General features: G+C 39.6%; 1 protein-coding gene across 2 annotated transcripts in view; it reads right to left on the bottom strand.

Moving 5' to 3' along the window:
• Positions 1 to 15,533, bottom strand: part of TSPAN32 (tetraspanin 32) — a 191,120-nt gene that overhangs the window by 33,628 nt on the left and 141,959 nt on the right. The window contains exon 7 of one of the 2 annotated variants that reach the window (XM_053688927.1): positions 3,023 to 3,106. The exons of the other annotated variant lie outside the window; for it this stretch is intronic. Coding sequence (XP_053544902.1) covers positions 3,023 to 3,106 — 84 coding nt within the window. The remainder of the gene's footprint in view (positions 1 to 3,022; positions 3,107 to 15,533) is intronic. 2 annotated transcript variants of the gene reach the window in all.

Raw genomic sequence — 15,533 nt, 5'->3', positions numbered from 1 at the left:
TTATACTAAATACACAAAATAACACTTTATTAAAAATTAATCCTATAATATAAAAGACCAAGTTTGTTTGTGCAAAGCTGTCATGCGCAGTAGAGTCTGCACGAGGACAAACACACCTGGCCTTCAACAAACTGACCTGTTCGCCGCGAGAACTGTAGGCATGATGGGGGCAGGGCAGGCCGGGCATGATGGGGACGGGGCCTGTCGGGCGTGACAGGGGCAGGCGGGCGTGACAGGGGCGGGGCCGGGTGGGAGCGGCCATGGCCGTGAGAGAGAGCAACAGAGAGGAGGGGAAAAAGAGAGCAATAGAGAGGGGGAGAGAGAGCAATAGAGAGGGGGAGAGAGAGCAAAAGAGAGAAGAGAGAGAGCAAAAGAGAGGAGAGAGCAAAAGAGAAGGGAGCGAGAGCAAAAGAGAGGGGAGAGAGAGCAAAAGAGAGGGGAGGAAGAGCAAAAGAGGGGGGAGGGAGAGCAAAAGAGAGGGGGAGAGAGAGCAAAAGAGAGGGGGAGAGAGAGCAAAAGAGAGGGGAGAGAGAGCAAAAGAGAGGGGGGAGAGAGAGCGCAAAAGAGAGGGGGAAAGAAAGAGCAAGAGGTGGGACTGCTGTACTGCAAAAAATGGCCCGTGTAAGCGGGCTTTAGGACTAGTATTAAATAAAGCAGGACCACTTCACTGAAGAAAATAATTTCCACAGTGAGAGGGAGGGATCCACTACCTGCAGAATATGTGTTGGGAGAGGGGGGCCTACAGAACATTGCTTAGAGTGGGGAGGGGGGGACTACACTACAGAAAGGTGAGTTAGGAAAGAGAGCTGTTTGGGAAGGATTAGGTAGGGATCAGGGGTGGGAGGTGTCAGGTGGGAGGGTTATCTCTACACCATAGCTAAACTTAAACTTACAAGGTAACTGATTAACCCCTTCACTGCCTGGAATAATATAAGCATGTTGCGCAGCTGCAATTAGCAACCTTCTAATTACCAAAAGGCAATGGCAAAGTCACGTATGTCTGCTATTTCTAAACAAAGGAGATCCCAGAGAAGTTTTTACAACCATTTGTGTCATGACTGCAAAAGCAGTATGTAAATAATTTCATTGAGAAACCCAAAGTTTAAACCTGCAACAACTAATCGTTATAATTGATAATAATCAATTATGAAAATAGTTGTCAACGAATCTCATAATCGATTAGTTGGTTTGTAATTAGGTGGTTTGTGCACAGCACCAGCTGCTTTACTATACTGAGCTCCTGCACACGGTATTGTGTTTTATGGTTATGTCCTTAGCCTAAAGGACGTCTACAGACATTTACTTTTCACTTTTTCAGGACAGCATAAGTTTCTTTTTTAGTTTACATCTACTCCTGGCTTATGTTCAACCCAGAAATAATAGGAGTCATCATTTGGATTGTTTATATTAAATCAGGTGATTTGGGATTATGCTTTGCATTATATAGTGCTGAGCTTGTTACTTACACCTAACGCTAGATTGATGAGAGTTATTTGAATTGATCTGCACTATTATCTGTTTGCACAATTAATAGCGGATTACTTGCTATTGCTGATTATTTGTACTGTATAGATAAATGTGTAAGACCTTGTCCTGTTATTGATATAAAGTTCTTAGCACTTTTGACTTTTGTTTATTGTTTTTTTTATATTTTTAATAAATTGTGATAATATGTACCAGATTCAACCTCTATAAGTATATATTTGTTATTTTAAGAGCAAACTAGATATTTTTACCCTAACCTTTTTGCTGGTTATTTACCATTTCATATGATATGTAAGATATTTCTTATGTTAGAATGAAGTCCAGGCTTACTTTGTTGAGAGGCCCCTTGCCAAGAAAGAAAACACTTTGCATTGGAGAAGAGTTAACAAAGATAAATATCCCACTTTGGTGAAACTGGCAAAAACTCTACTTATGAATCTCAGGCACCTCAACACCATCTGAGTTCCTCTTCTCTGCTGCAGGCAAAATAGCTGCAAAAAGAGAGCCAGACTCAGCCAGGAGCATGTGTTCATGTTGACATGTTTGCATTTCAATGCAAAGTTTCTGAAAGAATGAATAACAGAATGTTATAAACAGTGATTGTCTACTTCTTTATAGTTCTACCTCTTTTGAAACAGTTTGTGGTTCTGTTTTGCTTAATTATAAAAATGGGCTCTGCTGCTTAAAAATTGGAAAGACAGTTGTGTTAATGTAAAGTTTATATTTGTAACACTCAGTACTTGGATTTTATTTAAAATATAGGAAACAATTATTGATTATTTTTTATCCGATTAGTCGATTAATCGAAAAAATAATCGGCTGCTTAATCAATTATGAAAAAATTGTTAGTTGCAGTCCTACCAAAGTGTGTAAAAAAGTTAAAAAATTTTTTATTTGATTGCATCTGGCAGAAAAATGGTGGCATGAAATGTCCCAAAATGGGCCTAGATCAAAAATATAGTTTTGACAGGTTTACAAAAGGAGTAAATGGAGTAAGTTTTGTCTGAAATGTCCTTTTAAAGGAACATGGAGTAAAAGTTAAAGTTCTGTTATTCAGGCAAAGCATTTTTTAAATATTGAGCAATGTACTTAAGTTATCAAATGCACTGCTTTGTTGACTCCGTTCCATAAGCGCATACTAAGGTAGGCTGAGGAGTGTGCACGTGTCTGTAGCACTGTATGATAGCTGTGTTTGTATCAATGTTATACATAGAGTGCTCATGACACGTTCCTAAGCTTACCTCACTATTCTCTCATGGAACGTTTCACCAAAGGTTAGAAAGAGACAGTAAATTGGATTTTTTTCTTTTTATTACACACTCACCTGAGTCTTGAACGTGTTTTTTTTTACTTTCATGTACCTTAAGTGAGATTAGCTGTAAATGTCTAATGGCTACAAATAAACAAACACGTTACATGTGACATCTAATTACCGTTATTGCTTACCCATAGACACCTACTGCTTGTGTATTCCCTATAGGTTCATGCACTGCAAGTCCTGCTCATCATTACTGGCACATCGCTGTGCGGTACTTACCGTCACCCCCAGGCCCATGAGAAGTAACATACGAACTACACTCCAATGCGCACGCAGAGCTTCAGAGATCACAGATACGCAGTCCTGGCGAGACACAGGGACATATTATTAAATGGACAGTAATCACCTTGAGATCTTTAGTTATGCATAATGAAACAAATTATTTTCTTACTGAATAATGACTACAAGATTCTTGCCAGCATTATGGCCAATCGTCTAAAAAATATAATAGGAGAAATAATACATCCAGATCAAAATGGTTTTATTCCCGAAGAACAGCTCAAAAGAATATAAGAAAATCAATGTCATTGATTGAATATTTCTCATCACATGGAACAGAGTCAAAGTAAGATCTTGATCTATTGACAGTAGATGCGGAAAAGGCCTTTGACTCTGTTGTATGGGATCACTTATTTACGACTCTAAAGAACTTTGGTTTCACAGGTAATTTCTTAAGCTTTGTAGGTGTAATCTACCAAAACCCAGTTTCTTTCTTGAGTATAAATAGTTTCCTTTCCTCTGCAATAATGTTAGTTAAAGGTACAAGACAGGGCTGTCCCTTCTCCCCACTATTATTCAATATAGCTTTAGAACCGCTGGCAATAATGTGTTGTGATAAATTGGAAGGAATCGACATAGGTAAACAAAAAACTATTCTTTCATTGTATGCTGACGATATCTTATATTATATTAGAAATACCAAGAAGAACATACCAATTCTTCTGAATATTATTGCGTAATTTAGCAAGTTTACTAGATACAAAATTAACTTGTCAAAATCAGAAATTTTTTGGGTGATTAAAAATAGTCTCTTAAATAACCCACTTAAATTAGCAGAATGAACTATTAAGTATATTGGTATAATTATCTCTAAAAATAAGGAAGAATGGTATGATCTTAACTATACCCCTATCTGGCAAAAATGTTTTTCTGAGTTGAAAAGATGGAGCAGGGGGTGGAGCCAGAATGCCGTTTAAGATGGCTGCATCCTTCTAATGCTCCTGCTAGTGGTATGCTGTGATGCATAAAGTACAGCATCTCTAAAACTCAAAAAGGTTCAGGAGTGGTGGAAAAAAAGCTCCAGACACACAGCTCAGTCAGCAAATTCTTAAGCCAGTCTGTCAGACGCCGTGCAATGCCGTGGAGTTTGCGGCCTATTCATACAAGGTACAAAATATGGCAAGCTCCGGAACTGGAGGGAGTAAGAAAACAAGAAGCGGCTCCCCAACCTTTCACTGGGTAAGCACAGACACCTCGCACATCATCACCTGCTTCTCAGCCAATGTTACTGCTTACATCCAGTCTAGTATCTATGAGACAGCGGGGATTACGGAGATGGACCCACATGGTTAATGGCTACCTATATGACACAGAGTTAAGGTCTAATACTGCTGCAATGAACACTGCATCTCACTTAATCATCCTAGGGTACTCATGCTAACACTAAGCTGCACACTTTGCTACAAACCAGACCGGCATAGAGAAATATACATCACCACGCAGAGTTCATTACCACAATCTATTATATCATATTGCTATGTAATAGATACTTCCTAACCTGCAGCAGGGATATTATAATATGCCTACACTAAATCCTCAAACTACAGCTACAGGGATGTCTTCTAGAAGATTACCTAAGCAGGACAAGCTAGCTAAAGCTACCCCAAACAATGTATCTACCTTTTTTAAAACTGCAGACAAAGTTAGGCCTAGTGAGGAAATTTCTGAGATCACATCAGATACTTCACAAGATACGAAAACTTCAGTGCTCCAAACACCTGACAGAGACCCAAAACAGGATGAAGGAGGCCCTGTCACGCTCAAAGCGACAGAATTGCTTATTAATCAAGTAAAACTGTGTATTAAAGAGGAGTGTGCAGACCTCAAGAAAGAATTGAATGATTTGGGCAGGAGAGTTGAAACTTTGGAAGGGCACAGAGAAGAAATAACGTCCGAAATTGTATCTATGTCCAACAAAATGCACACACAACAAAGGCACATACAGGAACTAGAATCTAAATAAGATCATATCGAAAGAAGAACAAGGCGCAACAACATACGAATAAAGGGAATCCCTGAGACGGTACTAGGCCCTCATTTGCGCAACTATCTAGACGGCATGTTTTGGGCTTTATTGGGAGATGAGCATCCAAATTTCTCCCCTATACAAATAGAAAGAGCACATCGTTCTCTCAAACCAAAACCTACTACTGATAGCCCACCCAGAGATATAGTCATCTGCTTCACGAGATTTCAGGAGAAGGAAATGATCCTACAACAAGCCCACCAACAAATCACCTTCCAATACCTAGGTACAAAAGTCAGGTTCTTTGCAGATCTTTCTGTACGTACACTGCAGATGAGAAGGGAATTCTGTGCCCTGACTTTACACCTCCGTAATCTCAATATACCTTATAGATGGGGGTTTCCTGTGCAGGTTCAAGTTGTTAAAAATGGAAAGAGGTATGATTGCACCAAACCTATGGATATCATCTCCTTCTGTAATAGCCTAGACATCAACCCACCCACCCAACATTATTGGAACAGACTCATCATCACCCTTAAGGCCGAAGAGTATACCTTCCCAAACCTCTAAATATAAATCCTAGATTTACATCGCTAAATCCCCTCCTAATAAGAGGCATCAATCCCAAGACCTTCAACAAACACATTTGGTTACTTAATGATATCCTCTTACTTGAAGATCAAGACACCAAACAGGACTTTATGTACTACTATGCGCCGAGATCAAGATATGCAAGATCCCTGGTCAAAAGTTCTCTTTGGCATTGCAGGAAGTGGAATGTTTATATAAGACAGTATAGGTTCATTGCCGGTTAGATAATATCACCTGGACACTTAAGAACCAAAATTTCAAGATCATTTTCTCTAACACTAGCCACCACCTGCTAACCTATCAGCCATGTAAAGAAATATACTCAGTGCATGAGGGAGACTGCTGGCTCTGGAGTCCCCACACTTTGCATTGACATACTAGACTCTACAAGATATCTAGTTTGATATTGATTTAGACAGTGTATTACCTGTCTTACTGATAATAGACGTTAAATGTTAATATGTTGTTTTCCTCTGTTTTCACTTGTTGCCCCATATGTTGTCGATTAGTGGACCTCTCTTTGTTTTTTAGGTTAAATTGATTACTTTTTATATTGCAATAATGCTCTGAATAACCCCTTTGTATAGGCATTGCAGATCAGAAAATAACCAGTTACTTGAGTAAGTAATTGGGATTCACCGTTGTGGAGTTCAGCTCCGCCACTTTTGGTTTCAATGTTATTGTGCTATGTTTGAACAAACATGAGATAATGCCTTTCCTAAAGACCCAGCCACGCCTATGACAGGAGAACTTACGCTTACTATACAATGTTTAATGTTCATGTTATGATGCACATTGGTTTATTTGTTTAGCAATTGTTTACAATTTTGCTACTCATATATCACACTACCAAATACGTTCACATATTAAAATATGGGAAATTCCAAATAGGTTAATCCTACTCTGACTGGAAATACCCATACTGCATTTCAATGGTAACTATTGTCCATCCACCCTAATTAACCTATTACATCTGGACAATTTATGCCACAGACTTAACCCCTACATATTAGACTCAAACTCACAAGTTAGTGAAACACGATTAGTATAACTCTCTATTTTATAATTTTGATAGGCAATCTCCATCCCTGGACCATGTACTGTAGATAACGCCTCACAAAAACCACCTTTAGACCCTCTACTGTAACCCCTTTCAAACCGCTACAGCTTTTTAAGCTACCACTTTATCCTTTGCTCTTTTTGAATTTTACCTACCTACAGACCCATCTACCTACCTCCCCCTCCTCCAGTTAAACCCCTCATTTTAATGACCTCTTGATTGATACTCAGCCTCATCTTATAATCCACACAGAGCTCAAATCCCTTCCACATGACTCAAAAAGTGACCCCTAATAACCTTATCATTGCAACCCAGAACGTAAAGGGCTTCTTGTCGGCTCAAAAACACTCAATAGCTCTCCACAACTTTCACAAAAAACATCTAGATATAGTGTTCATCCAGGATACTCATTTCAGGAAAAATGGGGTCTGCATTCTTTTCAAAAAGAACTTACTCTTTGACCTGCTACACATTAGCCAAGATACAGAGGGCAGATTTCTTCTTTTAGTGGGACTCTGCTATGGCAGACCCATCATGACATTGTTACTGGACCATGCCAAAGGACCGATATTTATAGCAGGTGACCTGAATTTTCCCTTTGACCCTTCTCTGGATGTCTCCTCCGGGAAATCCTACATCCCCAATAAAACTATTAAAGCCAATTGCCTTGCACTCCAAACCATCCCCACTTTTGACACATGGAGGATCACCTACAGCCTTACGAAAGATTATACCTTTTTTTCCCACCCTCAAAAAGTATACACCCGTTTAGATTACATATTAATTGACCAACCCTCACTACACTTACTTATTGACTCAAAAATCTCCCAAACTCCTTGGTCAGATCACGCAATGGTTCTCAGTTCTTTTGCATGGCCCCAAAAACCTGGAATGCGAAACTCATGGAAGCTCAATGATATGATCTTCACTGATCCCCTAATATTTAAAAGTATAAGAGAAAGAAAAAAAAACTCTTTTTCGATATTAACGACCCCAACAACACATATCAGGTCAACAACTGGGAAGCATATAAATGTTTCATTAGAGAAGAGATCATTAAACAAACCACACAACATCGCAGACAATTAGAACAGGCCTACTCTAAACTAATTGATACATTAAAAACGACTGAAGAGGAACATAAATGCGACCCGAAGTCTGCTTTTTCAGATTATTACAGCAAACTCTATAATTTAGATACTATTAACCCTCTAGTAAGGAATAAAAACATAGAACATTACCTATCACGCATCACCCTTCCATCCTTAACTGACACTGACAGAACAAACCTGGAATCTCCTATTACAAAAGCCGAATTACAGGAAGCTATTAAACAACTGACCCCAGGCAAAACTCCAGGACCTGATGGTTTCACTCCCAAATTTTATAAACTGATGATATCCTATATTGACACACATTTTCTCTCACTTTACAACTCAATGGACAAAAGCTCCACTTTCTCTAAACAGATGCTAGAAGCTAACATAACAGTCATCCCTAAGGCAGGCAAAGACCCCACACGGACGGAAAGTTATAGACCGATATCACTTTTAAATGTTTACTTGAAATTGTATTCCAAGATCTTAGGAAACAGACTTAAAAAATACCTCCCATATTTGATTCATGAAGACCAAGGCGGCTTCATCCCCACTCGTGAAGCCAAGGACAACACAACCAGACTGCTCCAAATTATCCACCATACTTCATCCCAAAATTTACCTCTCACTCTCCTGTCAACAGATGTTGAGAAAGCCTTTGACAGAGTCAATTGGCAATTTCTGTGGCTGACACTTCTCAAATTTGGAATCCCACAAGTATTTATTGATAAGATTTTGGCAATATACGCTTCCCCCAACGCAAAAGTAATAGTTAATAACTCATTCTCAAACTCCTTCACAATCACTAATGGCACCCACCAGGGATGCCCCCTTTCACCTCTACTATTTGCACTCTCAGTGGAGGTGCTATCTGCCAAAGTCCGCGCAGCTCAAGAGGTTAAGGGAATTCAGATCGGACCATATACCACAAAATGTCTCTTATTCGCAGATGACATTCTCTTTACCCTTACTAACACCAGAGGGTCAGTACCAGCCCTTACCAATATTCTTAACATGGGAAAGTCGATGATTATGACATTACGGGTATCCCCAGGAGATAAACAGTTTATTAACACACAAACCCCCTTTACCTCCGCAGATCGCTTCACATACCTTGGCGTAACCATAAAACCCACTATTTCAGAAATGATTTCAACGAATTATCAAAAACTAAAACATCAGATAGATGTTGAGCTTAACTCCTGGCACCGAACTAACCACCTGTCCTGGCTCAGATGAGTTAATGCCATAAAGATGACCACCCTTCCTAAAATGTTATACCTCATGCAGACACTAACTCTTATTCTGTCAATCTCATATATAACTAGCCTTCTAAAAAGTCTAAACAAATTTATATGATCCTTCTCAAAACCGAGAATTCCAGGTCATACACTATATCTACCCAAAGAACAGGGAGGCTTAGGAGTCCCGAATATACTAAATTATTACACTGCACCACACCTTTCACACATAGTATCCTGGAACCAAACACTCAGGCCTAAAGTTTGGGTTGCAATCTATAACCAAAGCCTTATAAACACCTCAACGCGTGACGTGCTGGATCCCAAACAAACTTCGCCCACACATAAAACCTTCTAAACCACTCATAGAAGAAACTCTATGAGTCTGGGATAAAACAGTCCCCACAACTGATAAAATCTCCACATACTACTCACCACTTACATCTATATTAAATAATAACATATTCCCCAGACTGAAACCAGCTGACACACAAACTGCACCTATCCAGGTACCTATATACTCCCTCTTAAGAGATGGACACATCAAAACATTTTTAAAAATCAGAGATGAAATAGGGGCTCCACTTAATATCTGGTTTTCCTACTTTCAAATTAGACACGTTTTACTCAATCACCCAGACAAAAAACAATTTAGCAGACCTTGCACTCCCTTTGAGATGCTATGCTTGCTGCCTACCACCCCTAAAACATCTAATATCGTCAATATACAAATTAGAGCTACTAGAAGATTCACAAAAACCCTCCTCCTTCAGATCACTCTGGGAAAAAGAATTAAACACACAAATTAGTGATTCCTCCTAGGAACATTGCTTTAAATCGATAAAAAAATCATCTGTATCAGCCAACATAGTTAACACTAACTATAAATTACTAGCCAGATGGTACTTAACACCTATACGCCTACATAGAATATATCCAGCCTCCTCCCCACAATGCTGGAGGAAATGCGGACATAACGGTACATTATCTCATATTTGGTGGGACTGTCCAGCAATCAGACCTTTTTGGGATCAGGTCGCAGTCCACATCAATCATAAACTCAATCAAACCATAACACTAGACCCACAGATAATTCTACTTAACAAACTTCCACACCTACATTGCCAATATAAGACGGGGTTATTACAGAAAATGATCAACAGTGCCAAGAGGCTTATGTCACACATGTGGAAGAAACCACAAGTCCCCACTACACAACAATAGATAGATAAAATTAAACATGTGTTGACCTCAGAAGAATTGTAATAAACTAACTAAAGTACAAAAAATAAAAAAGAACTAAGTTACAAAAAATAAAAAAATATCTACAAACATAAGAAAAATATTACAACAATTTTAAACTAATTACACCTACTCTAAGCCCCCTAATAAAACAACAAAGCCCCCCAAAATAAAAAATGCCCTACCCTATTCTAAATTACTAAAGTTAAAAGCTCTTTTACCTTACCAGCCCTGAACAGGGCCCTTTGCGGGGCATGCCCCAAGAAGTTCAGCTCTTTTGCCTGTAAAAAAAACATACAATACCCCCCCCCCCAACATTACAACCCACCACCCACATACCCCTAATCTAACCCAAACCCCCCTTAAATAAACCTAACACTAAGCCCCTGAAGATCTTCCTACCTTGTCTTCACCATACCAGGTTCACCGATCGGTCCTGAAGAGCTCCTCCGATGTCCTGATCCAAGCCCAAGCGGGGGGCTGAAGATGTCCATGATCCGGTAGAAGTCTTCATCCAAGCGGGGCAGAAGAGGTCTTCCATCCGATTGAAGTCTTCATCCAGGCGGCATCTTCTATCGACATCCATCTGGAACGGAGCGGCAGCATCCTGAAGACCTCCGACGCGGAACATCCATCCTGGCCGACGACTGAACGATGAATGACGGTTCCTTTAAATGACGTCACCCAAGATGGCGTCCCTCTAATTCCGATTGGCTGATAGGATTCTATCAGCCAATCGGAATTAAGGTAGGAATATTCTGATTGGCTGATGGAATCAGCCAATCAGAATCAAGTTCAATCCGATTGGCTGATCCAATCAGCCAATCAGATTGAGCTCGCATTCTATTGGCTGTTCCGATCAGCCAATAGAATGCGAGCTAAATCTGATTGGCTGATTCCATCAGCCAATCAGAATATTCCAAACTTAATTCCGATTGGCTGATAGAATCCTATCAGCCAATCGGAATTCGAGGGACGCCATCTTGGATGACGTCATTTAAAGGAACCGTCATTCGTCGTTCAGTCGTCGGCCAGGATGGATGTTCCGCGTCGGAGGTCTTCAGGATGCTGCCGCTCCGTTCCAGATGGATGTCGATAGAAGATGCCGCCTGGATGAAGACTTCAATCGGATGGAAGACCTCTTCTGCCCCGCTTGGATGAAGACTTCTACCGGATCATGGACATCTTCAGCCCCCCGCTTGGGCTTGGATCAGGACATCGGAGGAGCTCTTCAGGACCGATCGGTGAACCTGGTATGGTGAAGACAAGGTAGGAAGATCTTCAGGGGCTTAGTGTTAGGTTTATTTAAGGGGGGTTTGGGTTAGATTAGGGGTATGTGGGTGGTGGGTTGTAATGTTGGGGGGGGTATTGTATGTTTTTTTTTACAGGCAAAAGAGCTGAACTTCTTGGGGCATGCCCCGCAAAGGGCCCTGTTCAGGGCTGGTAAGGTAAAAGAGCTTTTAACTTTAGTAATTTAGAATAGGGTAGGGCATTTTTTTATTTTGGGGGGCTTTGTTGTTTTATTAGGGGGCTTAGAGTAGGTGTAATTAGTTTAAAATTGTTGTAATATTTTTCTTATGTTTGTAGATATTTTTTTATTTTTTGTAACTTAGTTCTTTTTTATTTTTTGTACTTTAGTTAGTTTATTTCATTGTAGTTATTTGTAGGTATTGTATTTAATTAATGTATTGATAGTGTAGTGTTAGGTTTAATTGTAGGTAATTGTAGGTATTTTATATAATTAATTTAATGATAGTATAGTGTTAGGTTTAATTGTAACTTAGGTTAGGATTTATTTGACAGGTAATTTTGTAATTATTTTAAATAGGTAACTATTAAATAGTTCTTAACTATTTAATAGCTATTGTACCTGGTTAAAATAATTACAAAGTTGCCTGTAAAATAAATATTAATCCTAAAATAGCTACAATGTAATTATAATTTATATTGTAGCTATATTAGGATTTATTTTACAGGTAAGTATTTAGCTTTAAATAGGAATAATTTATTTAATAAGAGTTAATTAATTTCGTTAGATGTAAATTATATTTAACTTAGGGGGGTGTTAGTGTTAGGGTTAGACTTAGCTTTAGGGGTTAATACATTTATTAGAATAGCGGTGAGCTCCGGTCGGCAGATTAGGGGTTAATAATTGAAGTTAGGTGTCGGCGATGTTAGGGAGGGCAGATTAGGGGTTAATACTATTTATTATAGGGTTAGTGAGGCGGATTAGGGGTTAATAACTTTATTATAGTAGCGCTCAGGTCCGCTCGGCAGATTAGGGGTTAATAAGTGTAGGCAGGTGGAGGCGACGTTGTGGGGGGCAGATTAGGGGTTAATAAATATAATATAGGGGTCGGCAGTGTTAGGGGCAGTAGATTAGGGGTACATAAGGATAACGTAGGTGGCGGTCGGCAGATTAGGGGTTAAAAAAATTATTAGAGTGGCGGCGATGTGGGGGGACCTCAGTTTAGGGGTACATAGGTAGTTTATGGGTGTTAGTGTACTTTAGAGCACAGTAGTTAAGAGCTTTATAAATCAGCGTTAGCCCAGAAAGCTATTAACTACTGACTTTTTTCCTGTGGCTGGAGTTTTGTTGTTAGATGTCTAACGCTCACTTCAGACACGACTCTAAATACCGGAGTTAGAAAGATCCCATTGAAAAGATAGGATACGCAATTGACGTAAGGGGATCTGCGGTATGGAAAAGTCGCGGCTGAAAAGTGAGCGTTAGACCCTATTTTGAGTGACTCCAAATACCGGAGGTAGCCTAAAACCAGCCTGAGGAGCCTCTAACGCTGGTTTTCACGGCTAACGCCAAACTCCAAATCTAGGCCTAAGTAACTAAGGCCTAGATTTGGAGTTTGGCGGTAGCCGTGAAAACCAGAGTTAGAGGCTCCTAACGCTGGTTTTAGGCTACCGCCGGTATTTGGAGTCAGTCAAAAAAGGGTCTAACGCTCACTTTTCAGCCGCGACTTTTCCATACCGCAGATCCCCTTACGTCAATTGCGTATCCTATCTTTTCAATGGGATCTTTCTAACTCCGGTATTTAGAGTTGTGGCTGAAGTGAGCGTTAGAAATCTAATGACAAAACTCCAGCCGCAGAAAAAAGTCAGTAGTTAAGAGCTTTCTGGGCTAACGCCGGTTCATAAAGCTCTTAACTACTGTGCCCTAAAGTACACTAACACCCATAAACTACCTATGTACCCCTAAACCGAGGTCCCCCACATCGCCGACACTCGATTACATTTTTTTAACCCCTAATCTGCCGACCGCCACCTACGTTATACTTATGTACCCCTAATCTGCTGCCCCTAACACCGCCGACCCCTATATTATATTTATTAACCCCTAACCTGCCCCCCACAACGTCGCAGCCAGCTACCTACAATAATTAACCCCTAATCTGCCGACCGCAAAGAGCCGCCACCTACATTATAGCTATGTACCCCTAATCTGCTGCCCCTAACACCGCCGACCCCTATATTATATTTATTAACCCCTAATCTGCCCCCCTCAATGTCGCCTCCACCTGCCTACACTTATTAACCCCTAATCTGCCGAGCGGACCGCACCGCTACTATAATAAAGTTATTAACCCCTAATCCGCCTCACTAACCCTATAATAAATAGTATTAACCCCTAATCTGCCCTCCCTAACATCGCCGACACCTAACTTCAATTATTAACCCCTAATCTGCCGACTGGAGCTCACCGCTATTCTAATAAATGTATTAACCCCTAAAGCTAAGTCTAACCCTAACACTAACACCCCCTAAATTAAATATAATTTTAATCTAACAAAATTAATTAACTTTTCTTAAATAAATTATTCCTATTTAAAGCTAAATACTTACCTGTAAAATAAATCCTAATATAGCTACAATATAAATTATATTTATATTATAGCTATTTTAGGATTTATATTTATTTTACAGGTAACTTTGTATTTATTTTAACCAGGTACAATAGCTATTAAATAGTTAAGAACTATTTAATAGCTAAAATAGTTAAAATAATTACAAATTTACCTGTAAAATAAATCCTAACCTAAGTTACAATTAAACCTAACACTACACTATCAATAAATAAATTAAATAAAATACCTATAATTATCTACAATTAAACCTAACACTACACTATCAATAAATAAATTAAATACAATTCCTACAAATAAATACAATGAAATAAACTAACTAAAGTACAAAAAAATAAAAAAGAACTAAGTTACAAAAAATAAAAAATATTTACAAACATTAGAAATATATTACAACAATTTTAAACTAATTACACCTACTCTAAGCCCCCTAATAAAACAACAAAGCCCCCCAAAATAAAAAATGCCCTACCCTATTCTAAATTACTAAAGTTCAAAGCTCTTTTACCTTACCAGCCCTGAACAGGGCCCTTTGCGGGGCACGCCCCAAGAAGTTCAGCTCTTTTGCCTGTAAAACAAAACATACAATACCCCCTCCCCCAACATTACAACCCACCACCCACATACCCCTAATCTAACCCAAACCCCCCTTAAATAAACCTAACACTAAGCCCCTGAAGATCTCCCTACCTTGAGTCGTCTTCACCCAGCCGAGCCAAATTCTTTATCCAAGCGGAGCAAGAAGAGGTCCTCCATCCAGTAGAAGTCTTCATCCAAGCAGGGCAGAAGAGGTCTTCCATCCGATTGAAGTCTTCATCCAAGCGGCATCTTCTATCGTCATCCATCCGGAGCAGAGCGGCAGCATCCTGAAGACCTCCGACGCGGAACATCCATCCTGGCCGAGGACTGAACGACGAATGACGGTTCCTTTAAATGATGTCATCCAAGATGGCATCCCTCGAATTCCGATTGGCTGATAGGATTCTATCAGCCAATCGGAATTAAGGTAGGAATATTCTGATTGGCTGATGGAATCAGCCAATCAGATTCAAGTTCAATCCGATTGTCTGATCCAATCAGCCAATCAGATTGAGCTCGCATTCTATTGGCTGATCGGAACAGCCAATAGAATGCGAGCTCAATCTGATTGGCTGATTGAATCCCTTTAATTATATATATATACTTGCAAAAAGGAAGGCACTCACCGGGTTTAACAAGGAAAACAGCTTTTTATTCCTTATATATAAGGAATAAAAAGCTGTTTTCCTTGTTAAACCCGGTGAGTGCCTTCCTTTTTGCAAGTACATTGGATCTTCGAAGTATGTTTGATCGTTTGATGTGCACCCGGTGGTTCAAATGTTACCGTGAGTACTAGG

This window comes from Bombina bombina, chromosome 7, assembly GCF_027579735.1.
Source record: "Bombina bombina isolate aBomBom1 chromosome 7, aBomBom1.pri, whole genome shotgun sequence".
Classification (NCBI taxonomy): Eukaryota; Metazoa; Chordata; class Amphibia; order Anura; family Bombinatoridae; genus Bombina; species Bombina bombina.
The sequence above is the reverse complement of the archived record's forward strand: the minus strand, read 5'-3'. Positions and strand labels throughout refer to the sequence as shown.